The following is a 12,756-nucleotide window of genomic DNA, read 5'->3' as shown; positions in this document are numbered from 1 at the left end:
ACTTGTACAAGACCTATTACGTGGTATGGGGAAACTCAGCTAATTAAGGTTGAAGTCTAGAATGTCTGAATAGCTCCTTGGAGCTTGGAGCAAAATGGAGAACTCCCTATACCAATAGCCTGGGGGGTCGGGACGCCCTCTACTTGGGAAAGGTCAAGTAGCCCTTGGCAAACCTTATAAGTTCAACTTCCTCTTTCTGGATAAGAACCCGTCCAGCAAGGACCTGGCATTCTCGGGGTGCCTCTCCATACGAATGAGGCATTCACAGTACTTTTCACTCCAGCCCATGATGACTTTACAGTCACCCTGAAAATTCCTTCCCACCTCCAAGTTCCATATCTATCCCTTGACCTCCCTGAATAAAGTGTATGTGCACAAGCCCACCCCAGCAAAGGTATGCACACCAGCTGTTTCACTGAAGATCGGCTAAGAGAGCTGATTGATCCAGTACCTTCTAAAAGAGCTATAAACCAAAATCCTCAGAGAAGCCCCCTTCATCCTCCATCCCCTCCCCCCCAGGACTCCACTTCCAGCCTGGTGTGCAGCAGCACCTGGATACCCCCAGGGGAGGAAACGGAGGCACAAACCACAGCATGGAGGTGCTTAATGAATGTGCTCTACGTAAGTGAGTTAAATACACCAACTGCCTCTTGGCCACTTTGTTTATGAAGACGAAGATAAGACTGGGTTTCTATCATTGTGAAACCTTGACCATGACAACTCTTATAACAGATGTGGTGCTGTAGTAGCTGAGAATTCTACATCTTTATAGCAGGAAAAGAATGAGACTAGACCCGGCTTGAGCATGAGACCTCAAAGCCTGCTCCTGCACAGGCTACCCCAGCAAAGCCACACACACTCCACCAAGGCCACACCTCCTGATAGTGCCATTCCCTGAGGTACCACAAGGTCAAAATAGTATAGGTTTGAGTGTTAAGGATTAATTCTAACTTTAGGGGACAGGACTGTAGGAGGCTAGTCTAGGATACATGTGACTGTCTGAAAACCATCAAGTTGGGATGGTGAGATGGTTTAGTGGGTTAAAGGCACTTGCTATGCAAGCCTGACACCATGCCTTCTGCCCCTGTGAAGGTAGAATGAGGAAACGACTGCACAGTTGTCTCTGGCCTCTCTACACAGGCCACACACCGTGCGTGAGCACACACGAATATAACAAACCTCAACCTGAGGAGAGCTCACCAGTGTGGCCTGTCATTTGAGGAACGGAGCATACCTGTCCTTTGTCAGCTCCTGTGCGGTCTAGGATAGGTGCTGTGCTCGGCCTTGGGAGCCGATTGCAGTGGGCATCAGTTAGGGCAGACACCCCTACTGGCTGAAGAGCAGGGGAGATGGTAAAGGAAGTGGTACATCTGTTTTATGCCGCCTACAACCGGGGAATGGCATGTGAGAGGGGTGGGACTTAAGAACTAGAAGATGGAGAGAGGAAGCAGAAAGATGTCTTCTGGTTAGGATGTAGCACTCATCAACTGCAACTGTGGTTATCTGTATACGACCTGCACAAGATTGGCCTCTCCACGCAAGGCCCTGGGTTCGGTCCCCAGCTCCGAAAAAAAGAACCAAAAAAAAAAAAAAAAAAAAAGATTGGCCTCTCCAGGTTTCACTGCGATGAGGGTACCTTTGAGGCTGAACCCCTCGAGGGCGTTGGCACAGAATGGTTGTTGGGGGAGGGGGTGCGAGTAGCTGCTGCTAGGTTGCCCTTGCTTTGTAAGCACGTTCCCACTCACGCTTGAGGCAGCTCTGATGAACCTGGGATCCCACACAGAAGACACATGAAAGGAGAAGGCTGTGCTTGGAAGAAGGGAGAGACCCATTATGTATGTGTATGAAATGGTTAAAGAATTAAAAAAAAAAGTTGGAATAACTCAAATGACTTTTTCCAAAAATAATTTATTTTTACGTGTGTGTGTGTGTGCCCATGCATGCACCATGGCATGTATGGAGGAGCTGGCTCTCTCCTTACACCATGTGGGTCCCCCGGATCACACTTAAGTTGCAAGATGCCCACTGAGCCATCTCTCTGGCTCCTCAAATGCCCTTTTTTTTCTTTTTTAAACAAAACAGCAAAAACAAACAAACAAACAAACCAACAGTTATCCTGAAACAGAGCCAGATGCTGCCCGTCCAGCAGCCGTGGCAGGTCCTGTTTGCTGCCATCACAAAGGAGGAAAGGAACAGCTGGAAATGTGCATGGTGAAAAATATGTAAAAGTCTGTGCCAGCCGAAGAGCATAAGAGAGTAAGGATGATGAGGCTGGCTGGAATAATCTAGAAAAAAAAGACTCCTGGGGACAGCTGTCTTAGGATGAGTGCTGTCACCATAGGCTCTCATTTTATAAGAGGCTTGAGTAGCAAAAATAGTTCTGAAATCTGACTTTGTTAGGTTTAGCTGTTTTCTATCTGACTAGTGGATTCCCAATGACGACACAAAATAAATGCATGAACCTCTGACTTCTATCGTAGCATATATTTACGTGAATATATGCAAGCTTTGACATTTAAACAAAGTACCTCAGCATCCCACCTCTGCAAGGAACATCAAAGTGGCATGATTCTTTTCAAGTGTGCCAGAGGCATAGCTGGGAGGAGCTGGGATGTGTGCTGTCCCACAGTAAGACCAGCTGGGGACAGTACTTTGGTCTGATTACCAGGCCAGTATCACAGTCCATTTGTGGACAGTGGCTTAGTTGTTCTGAAAAAGTACAAAAGCGGTGCCAAAGTGAAATGCTCCTCTGAACTGTTTCTCTGAAATTAGGAAAGCCTTTCATTTGAGAATCTAATTACTACTTATGAAAACGATTTAAACATCAAGGCTTTCTGCTGGCTCTTGTAGGTCTGGATTGAAAATGTCCTTCTGCAGTTAAATCTTCCTCATCCTCTTCTTGCAGCGCTGATTGAAAACAGGGGATGACCCCATGAGGCTATCAGTGGAGTGGGAACCATAGCTGCTGTCTGAGTCCTCAGGGCTCTGAGGGATTCCAGCTTCACTCATGCCTGACATTGGTTCCTCAAAGACATCACTGCCCAGCACGCCATGTGCAGACACATTGCCTTCTTCACTTTCTTGAGGCTCCATTTTCACATGAGCCAGGTTCCAGAGAGGAGAAGCATTTACCTCTGCACCTAGAAACGGAGGGAAAGATCATGAACCCGCGGTGAGGCACACACGGACCCTGCACATGATGAGCCTTCTTTGTGCTGCTCTCCTTGCGGTACCCCATATGGACTGAGGGTGTCACTGTTAGTCTTGAGGTTCAAATGTCACCCCCAAGTTACCACTTCCTTTCCACTTCCATGGTTTTTTCCTTCACCCTACCCACCCCCATTCCTCCTATACCAAACAAGTAAAACTGGGTGGAAAGATTATGTGCAAAGGGAGATACAATTCCACAGTTTACCCTGACTCTACCTGAGTGTGCGTGCGTGCGTGCGTGAGTGCATGCATGAGTGTGTGTATGTGTGTATGTGTGTATGTGTGTACGTGCGTGCGGGTGTGTGCCCATCCGTATGCACAGGGAAGCCAGAGAAGGACGTGAGGCATCTTCTTCTGTTGCTCTCTCAGTGCCTTGACTGGAAGCTGAGTTTCCACTAGGCTGGCTGGCCAGCGGGCTCTTATTTCCCAGTGCTGGGATTACAGGCACACAGCACACAGCCACCCATACTTTTTACATGGGTGCTGGGATTTGAACTCATGTCCTCATGCTTACACAGCAAATTCTCTTACCCATTAAGTCACCTTCCTAGCTCCCTTTCCTTTTTTTCATGTGGCTATTTTCCTTTTATTTGAGAATCTCTCTAGGCCTCTCTTGCACTTTGAAGACTATGTTCATATATGGTCAGTTCTCTGCGTGTCTTTCCTGACAGAAGACATGATCATTGGTGTCCTCTGTCTTTCTGGATTTTGGTAATGCAGTTCTGCTGTTAACTATTATTTCTTCCTCAGAGAAAAACCTCCTCTCAGTACTTCTAACACTGACCTAGTTTTGTTTGGGTCACATTTATATTTAAATATTTGATATTTAAATTTCTGATGTATTTACATTTGTAGACAACTAAGCGTCCACACTAATTTGCAATTTAACTGACTGGGGTAGTGATGCACAGCAATCCCAGCACGGAGGCTGAAGCAGGAAGCCCTGAATTCCAGACCTACCTAGACTACAGGGATAAAAATATGGTTGCCTCAAAATAAAAAAGTAACGAACAGGTTCTCCAGGTTTCTAAAGTCGACATGGCTGTAACCTACAACAGACCAGTTTCGTCCAACACAGCAGAACAATCTCATTCCCTTTGGCCTGCAATTTTCTGGAAGTTTCTATCAAGCAAACAGCTCTTTAAACCATTCACTACATGTACTGTAAGGCAGCTGCTGCAGCTCTGTTTGCTCCAGTGACTTCCGGTCTGCCCACGCTTGCTTTTCTCCCACCCGAGCATGATTCTGACGTGCCAGGAGGTGCTAAGATGGGCAGAATCAGATGCAATGAATACGACTTCCTTGCTTACTTGAAGCCTGTGGCGAAGCCTCCACCTCCAGGTTGGATGGGAAGCGCTCGCTCTGAGCCCCGAGGACCCCGATGGGTAAGGACTGGTCTCCGGAAGCAAGGTCAGCCTCCAGCTCCTCGCTGACAGGAAACGTGATGTCACTCACGGGCTCCTCCTTGATCTTCACAGGCTTAGTGTCTTCTGTGGCCTTCTCGGGATTCACGATCCTTTCGTATTCTTCAGAGAGCTGCTTACTAATCTGTCGGCAAGCAAGAGTTAGTTTTCCAGGGCTAGTGTAGAATTAGATTGGATAGTGAGCTTGGAGTAACCCAAGGAAAACTGGGCAGCTCAGGAGTCACCAGACGAGTTTTTCTTTTTGGTGTGTGCATGTGTGTGCATGAATGTGTGGAGGTCAAAGAGTTTTCTCAGCTGACTTTCCTCAGGTGCTTCCAGTTCTCCTCTGAGAAAGTGAGCTTCAGGAACCCGCCTGTCTCTGCCTCCTATCTTACAAGTGTATGCCACGGCACCCAGCTTATTTAACATGGGCTCTGGGGATCTGAACTCAGAGTCTCATGCTTTCAAGACAAGCACTTTACTAACAGCCAGCCTACAAGGTGAGTTTTAAAACCTCTGCTGCTGGATGGAAAGTGGCGGGGCACACCTTCAATCCCAGCATTTGGAACAAAGAGCCAGGCAGATCTCTGTGAGTTCAAGGCCAGCCTGTACTACAAAGCAAGTTCTAGGATAGGCCAGGTTTTTATAGAGAAACACTGTGTTGAAAATAAAAAACAAAACAACAACAATAAAACCTCTACTGCCAGGGCTGGGGTGCCAACGTGGAAGAGTGCATACCTCGCCTGTGCAAGGCCATGAGTTCAATTCCAGCACCATCAAAAACAAGGACAGATGCCACTGCCAATGGAAGGATGTCATTTAAGAGTATGGGTCTGAGTTTATGATAGACACAGAAAGAATGTCAGAAAGGGTTTTTTTATCATTAATTAAAAAGTTACACAAGGCAAAAAAAGCCAGAACTGAGGCAAAATACTGCATTTCTGTCTATAAAAACTAGCAATTGTCTGGCCATAGTATCTGGAACTCTATCTCTTAGGAGGTTGAGAAGAAGGGAGGAGAGTATGGCTGCACAGGGAAATTGTCTCTCATACAACAGAGACCTCCCAAGCATCTGGCACACAGACCCTACAGGCGAACCCTGAGTGGGGCAAGCTATCTGGATCCTTCGTTGGATGGGGAGGTTTCTGGCCACTAAGTGCCTAGGCCTCAAGAACTGGAGAGATGGTGCTCTAACCTGAACCCTTCTGGCACTCCACTGGTTCTGTTTAGTTTTCAACACACTCAGTGCGATCTGAAATTGTTGTGCTTACTACTTGTTTGCCTGGTTTTGCTTCCATGAACACTGCTAGTTCAAAAGAGTTGATTCTCCTTGTAAACAACTATCTCCCACAATGTTATAGTAAGTACTCAATAAATACTTGTTGAATCAAAGAATGCTAGCCACAGTGTTTGAGACCCCAGATACCTGTGTATTTCTTCCAGAGGAAGTAACGAGGAATGGGCTACCCACTGACTGAAAGAGGACTGATGTCTCACAGGGTCAGTGGTGAGGACAGAGAAACAACACAGACCGTTAGAAGCAAATGTCAAATTCACTCTGCTCCAATTCCCTGTGAGCTGTACTCCAGAACATGTGGTGCAGACTCTGCTAAACTAGGGCCCTTTGCCACATCTCCCAGGGTCACTTCACCTGTAGCATGTAAGTGTGATAGTCCTTGATGCGGTGCTGCCAGAACTTCTGGAGGGAGAGCACGCTGCCAATCCCCACTTCATGGAACACCTGTTCCATTACATCAGGGAAAGGCGTCTGTCCCAGCAGGGCCTCCCGATCGACCGCAAAGCGCAGCAGCTTGGTGAACTTGAGGCAGTACTCATGTGCTACGTCAGTCAGGGTCTCCAGGACACTTTCATTAGCACACTCGAAGCCTGCGTGGGCCAGGATCGTGGCGACTGCTTGGTAGAGGAGCTGCCGACAGGAGTGCCAGCTCAGCTCGGTTACCGGCTCTCCTTTCCCACTAAGACAGGAGACAAGGGAGTGTTATTTGAGTTCTTGTCAAGGGTGACCAGCCTGTCTCACTGGAGTTTTACAAGCTCAGCAATCCTTGGCCCATTCTAGAGAATTCTAGAGAGCATTCTAGAGGAACAGTTACCTTCATCCTTCTCTTTTCAGAGCATGGGTCAGCAACCTAACGTCATATTCCTGAGCCCCCCAATTACAGAGTTTGAACAGTCAATGCATGTCTAAAGTAAACTGTGCAGAATAAGAGTGGAGGCCTCAGATCCCTGGGAACTGGAATTAGACAGCTTTGAGGGACCAGTTCCTGTGGAAGAACAAGTACCCACTTGTCATCTCTCCAACCCCTCTGAAAATTTATTGGTGTTACGTCTCCATCTGTAAAGGAAATTGTTTTATAAATAAAGATAAAGCAGAGAAGAACACCTCTCTTCCTTCTACAGGCGCCCTCACTCACTCACTATGATCTGCTCGCTGACACCCCTGCGAGGTAGAGAGCTGACAGGAGACAAGGGCTGCTCACTGACTACGGCCACGGCCAGTCTACCTGGGCCACAGTTACACGCGCCAGAGTACGGAGTAAAGAGCTAGTGGTACCATTTAACATGAGTACTACGTGCACTTTCCCCTTGTAGTGTTGGGATCTGAACCCAGGGCCTGCTGGAACCCAGGGCCTGCGCAGCAGGAGGGCTTTACCTCAGCTACATCGATAGCCTGTACACGGGTTTCTGTAATGGAAAGTGATGTTTTCGGCACCGCAAAGCTGCTGTGTATTATTTTTTTCTTACACAGTTTCTTAAAATATGTATAGAACAAACTAGGTTCAAGTCTTGTATGTGTGTGCACGCACGTGCATGTAGGTGCTCGATGCATGTACATGTATGCACAATGCATACTGAAGGCTACACTGTCATTTCTAAGGAATGACAAAAACCGCCCTGACTTTTCTGAAAGGGTCTCTTATTGGGACCTGCAGTTTACTGATAGGCTAGGCTAGCCAGCCAGTGAGTTCCAGGCATCCTCCTGCCTCTGCCTTTCCTGCCCTGAGATTATAATCGTGGACTACTCTGCCTAGCTTTTTAACTGGGTTCTCAAACTCAGGTTCTCATGGCAAACATTTTCCTGACTGAGCAATCTCCCGCCAGCCACTCCCTTTTATTTTGAGGCAGGGTCTCTCCTCACCAAGTAGGTTTGTTGCCTGGCTAGAGAGCCTCAGACATGTTTGTCTTTGACTCCCCAGTGCTGAGATTATAAACGTAGGCCACTATGCCTGCGTTCTGGGGACAGAACACTGGGTCTCATCAACCATGTTACTGGCTAAGCCATCTCCCTAGCCCCTAGGTTCGTCTTAACAATTGAAACAGAAGCTTGATAAAAGCTACATAGTTGTAGTGACACTAACCTAATATGACGAGCGATATTTTACTGACTGAAACTACATTATCCTCAAAATGTGAACATGCTGCTGACCGTTGCAAGCTGGCTTTTTTGTTTTGTTTTGATTTCCTCCATGCTGGGTCACAGCTTTCCCAGCCTATTTTTACTATTCATGCATCAGTGTATTGTTTCACTTCCAGTAAACTGTCTGGCACTAATAAGTACCCAATAAATGCATATTGTGGTAGAAAATTTAAAAATGCAGACAGTGGTGGCACATGTCTGTAATCCCAGCACTAGGGAAGCAGAGGCAGGTGGATCTTTATGAGTCTGAGGCCAGCCTAGTCATAGAACTAGTTTCAGGACAGCCAAGGCTACACAGAAAAACTCTGTCTCATAAAGTAAAAACAGAAACAAAAATGACATAATTACAGACCAGCTCTCGGCGACTTGGACCACCTCCATCCACTCTGACATTAATGGCTTGAGCAACATCAGCCTAGTCAGTCACGCTCATCTCCAGTCTCCTCATGTAGAGGTGGAAATGATATTACTACCCTAACAGGATCATGGGGCAGGAGATCACTTAAGAAAAACACCAGAGCAATGCCTTGTCTTACCGGTAAAAGTCACTCTCTGGGTCACTGTGCCGGATCTGAAATGGCGCATTGGGATTTTTACAATCTAAAGGCTGGAGGTCATCAGGGAGAGGAGGTGAGCCCGGGCAGGAGGGAAGCGGTTCACTCTCTTCAGCCTTTACACCCTCGCTCTGCTGCTGACTCTGGGTCTGAGCTGTGGCAATAAGGCTGCGCAGACGTCGGTTGTGCTGGATCAGCTGGATGGTATGGATGGTGAGGCTGCAGGGCTCTGAGGGGATGTCCAGCATCGTGGGGGGCTTCGGCTTGTTGGCTGAGGGCTGGTGCAGGGGTGGGTCATGGACTTCCACCAGACGGAACTCCCGAGGCAGCAGATCAAAGGAACTTCTGTTGGTCTGTCCTGATGGTATTGGGATCTCTCCCCAGTACCTCAGCATTTTAGAGCAAGCAGAGAAGAGCTCTGGGTTTAATGTAGATGATACCCTAAAGTGTGTTTACGTCTCTGGCAACTGTAGATCACAAGTTTCTGTAGTGAAAGGTCAGAAGTCCAGGGAGTTCTGACATAAAGAGCAAGTTAAGATCACTTTGAAAAAGATGCTAGCAAAACTCTAGGACAAACGATGTTCTCCCTGAAGAAATGAAGAGAAAAATAACTGCTAGATACCAATCACACAGCGACAATTCCTCTTTGAATTACAAAAGGACAATCAAAGTCATTAATTAGTAGTGACTGGTGTGTGGGACTCTTAACATATACACTGCCTATTTCACGGCACAAATTCATTCCAGGATACCCAGCATGCCTCATTCTAAATACTTTACAGGCAGCAAGCTTAAATGGGAGGTCTGGAGTACTCAGAGCATTTCTACACAATTGTGCTAGAACAGGAAACAGAGTAGCATTACAAATACTAACAGGTGGCCAGACGTGGTAGTGCACTCCTTTCTCCCAGAACTCAGGAGGCAGAGGCAGGAGGATCTCTGAGTTCAAGGCCAGCCTCATCTACAGAGTGAGTTCCAGGACAGTCAGGTCTACACAGAGAAACCAGATCTCAAAAAACAAAACAAAAAATTACTAATAGGTGCTTTCCAATCTGTGCTGTGCCATTCATGAACCTTTAATCCAGCCTTATGTTCCCAAGTTCGGACATATACATGAGCAAATACACATTCTTTAGGGCGTGGAGGCCTCAGCCTCAGGCAACAGTCTGTCTTCCTTTTCAGACAGGATCTCTAGGGATCAGCCCCTTCCCATCTTCCCTTGAGTCTGTCAATAAAACACACCCAGTTTGTTCTTTATAACTTGCCTTCTCAGCATAGTTGCTGGGAGTTGCCGTCTCCCACCTGGAAAAGCATACCCTTATTAAAATGTTTATCTCTGTCTCTACACCTGCCCCGAACTTCAGTGGCTAGTCCCACCTAGCCCCTGCCAAACATCCATGACCACCCGCCTGGAGCAGTGGCCACAGGCCCCAGCTCTCCCGAGACCTCACACAGTTGCTCCCTTCTTCCTCCTCCAAAGTATGGCAGTAAAACCTTTCCCCTTCCTTGCCTCTCCCTTTTCCTCCTGGGACCCGGAAGTTCCACCTGTACCTTCCTTCCGCCCAGCAATTGGCCCCCAGCTTCCTGTACTGACAAATCAAGAACCAATTGGAGAACAAGACCTTAGCATCAGAACCGCCCCCTTCACAGTAAATTCCGGGGATCTGCCCGTTTCTGCTCCTCTCCTTACAAGCTAAGTTTATAAGCACATGCACCTATGCCTGGGTTTTTTAATATGGGTTTTGGGGATTGAACTCAGATCCTCACGCTTGCAATGGCAAGCATTTCATAGACTGAGCTGTCTCCCAGAAGTCTGGGAGACTTCTGCTGCCTTCTAACAAGTATTTCTTCCTCTAGTCCAGTGGTTCTCAACCCCTTTGGGGAGCACCACTTTCATAAGGAATATCAGATATCCTGTATATCAGATATTTACATTAGGATTCAGAACTGTAGCAAAATTAAAGTTATAAAGTAGCAATGAAAATAATTTTATGGGCTGGAGAGATGCTCAGTGGCTAAGAGCACTGACTGCTGTTCTTCTAGAGGTCCTGAGTTCAAATCCCAGCAACCACATGGTGGCTCACAACCATCTGCAATGAGATCTGATGCCCTCTTCTGGTGTGTCTGAAGACAGCTACATTGTACTTATATAGTTAAAGGGTCACAGTTTTAGAAAGGTTGAGAACTGCTGCTCCAGTCTTTCTCAGAATCTGATCTACACTTGGCTCTGTTGCTAGACTTTTTCCTTTTCTCTCTCTCCCTGCCTCCCCGCCCCCTTCTCAGTACTGAAGACTGAACACATGCTATGAAAGTGATTTATTACTGAGCTACACTTTCAAGCTTTTTTTCTTTTTTGTTTTCTTTTGCTTGCAAAAAGTCAAATTCTGTGGCTTACCATTCAATGAAACCTATTACCTGTCTTTAATTTACTTCTCCAGATGAAGTGTGAAGTGTGAAGGTGTAAGATCTTTGTCCTGAGAGAAGAGTAACAGAAGCAAACCATTGCAGTATAACAACAAGCAGACACTGCTATTTTAAAGGCATGAGCTCAGTGCTCTGCAGGTAAATGAGGGGCTTCCTGGATGAAACGACCTCAGTTCTAACAATATACTACTCAGTTTCTTCTCTCTCTCTCTCTCTCTCTCTCTCTCTCTCTCTCTCTCTCTCTCCCTCTCTCTCTCTCTCTCCCATTTACTTATTTTCGGTGTCTGTGCATGTGAAAAGCAGAAGAAACCTTGTGAGAGTCAGTTCTCTCCTTTCACCATGTGGGTTCCACGGATTGAACTCGGGTTGTCAGACTTGGTAGCAGGTGCCTTTACCTCCTGAGCCATCTAACTGGCCCCTCAGTTTATTTTCTTTGCTAAGAATGTATTTTATTTTTAATCAATCAATCAATCAATCAATCAATTAATTTCAAGACAGGGTTTCTCTGTGTAGCCTCGGCTGTCCTGGAACTTGCTCTGTAGACCAGGCTGGCCATGAATTCACAGAGATTTTATTTTTATTGTTGTCTGTTGGGGGTTGGGTATGTAGGTATGCTCCATGTGTATGTAGGTGCCAAGGAGATCTGAAGAGGGCATCAGATCCCGCTGGAGCTGGAATTAGAGGTGGTTGTGAACTGTCCTGAAGTGGGCACTAGAAATGGAACCCAGGTCCACTGGAAGAGCAGCAAGCACTGTTAACCACAGAACCATCTCTCCAGCCCCATTACTCAGCTTCTTGAGAACATCAGACATTTTTATAATTGAACCTTTGAGTTGGGATCTCTGCCAGAATCCTCTGCCGCCTTCTACATCTTTGTCAGACTTGAATTTGTTCTTTAAGACAACTGAAATGGCCATCCCCCAACATTTCCCCAACACACCCCCTTTCTTTGTATTCTCACATTCATTTGCTTTTATCCCTGGACCTTAACTTTAGTTTACTTATTCATCTGCATTCTCCCACTTGTTACAGCTACCATCTTCGTATAGTATCCGGGCCTCTGTCAAAGAGTTATAATATAAACTACTGCTTAGTTCAATTTTCCAACAATCTTATTAAAAATAACACTACTATTTGCAATTTTTCAGATGTGGAAGCTGTGGTGCAGTGTCGTGCCAACGTCGTAAATACAAAGAGTTAAAGAGAAAAGAGGTTTCGATGCACAGGTTCGTAAAGCCACTAAACATGCTGCTTCAACAGTTTGTTACGAATAATAAAAGAATGAACAAACAAGAAATTGCTTCTTTCCCAACTTCACAAAAGGAGTAAAGGAGTTATCAAGCCTAAATTCGGGAGCTGCAGAGTAGGAGCAAGATACCTTGCTCGGTATCTGCAGGCTTAGGCTTAGGCGCCAACCACAGGATCCTGGGAAGTCTGATTTACAGGGCAGCAGAAAAATGGGACGTTCTGACCCTGAACCAGAAAATAAAGCTCAAACACTCACCGCCCTGTCTCAGGAGTGGTCTACGCGGCTGCCTTGACTCTGACAGGTCCGAGTCGACGACTAGGTCAAGCCTAGGAGCCTTGTTTATTGATTAATGGGCCAAGGCCACCGGAAGCACTTCTTCCCAAGCGCCCTCTGCCACAGGAAGTTATTACTATCCGGTTGCAACGCCTAAAAATGTCCGTGTTCTGCACAGCACTCCTAGAGCTCCTCCCCCCTTTCTGG

General features: G+C 46.6%; 1 protein-coding gene across 1 annotated transcript; it reads right to left on the bottom strand.

Moving 5' to 3' along the window:
- Nucleotides 1–2,465: 2,465 nt before the first annotated feature.
- On the bottom strand, nucleotides 2,466–12,606 carry Supt7l (SPT7 like, STAGA complex subunit gamma). Its single transcript, NM_001108010.3, has 5 exons — nucleotides 12,532–12,606; nucleotides 8,586–9,190; nucleotides 6,265–6,589; nucleotides 4,521–4,758; nucleotides 2,466–3,140 (listed from the first exon to the last, which is right to left on the bottom strand). The coding sequence occupies exons 2-5, from the start codon at nucleotides 8,996–8,998 to the stop codon at nucleotides 2,878–2,880; spliced, it is 1,239 nt and encodes a 412-aa protein (NP_001101480.1). The 5' UTR covers nucleotides 8,999–9,190; nucleotides 12,532–12,606; the 3' UTR covers nucleotides 2,466–2,877.
- Between the last annotated feature and the right edge of the window lie 150 nt (nucleotides 12,607–12,756).

Source organism: Rattus norvegicus, chromosome 6 (genome assembly GCF_021556685.1).
Source record: "Rattus norvegicus strain SHRSP/BbbUtx chromosome 6, alternate assembly SHRSP_T2T, whole genome shotgun sequence".
NCBI lineage: Eukaryota > Metazoa > Chordata > Mammalia > Rodentia > Muridae > Rattus > Rattus norvegicus.
This window is presented reverse-complemented; position numbering and strand designations above follow the sequence as displayed.

Bases quoted from the DNA above. Each gene is read 5' to 3' on its own strand.
- Supt7l (NM_001108010.3), bottom strand. From the start codon at position 8,998: ATGCTGAGGTACTGGGGAGAGATCCCAATACCATCAGGACAGACCAAC. The intron at 4,759-6,264 runs GTGAAGTGACCC...GCTTGCCGACAG, and splicing joins ATCACACTTACATGCTACAG to ATTAGTAAGCAGCTCTCTGA. The intron at 3,141-4,520 runs GTAAGCAAGGAA...CTCCGTTTCTAG, and splicing joins GGCTTCGCCACAGGCTTCAA to GTGCAGAGGTAAATGCTTCT.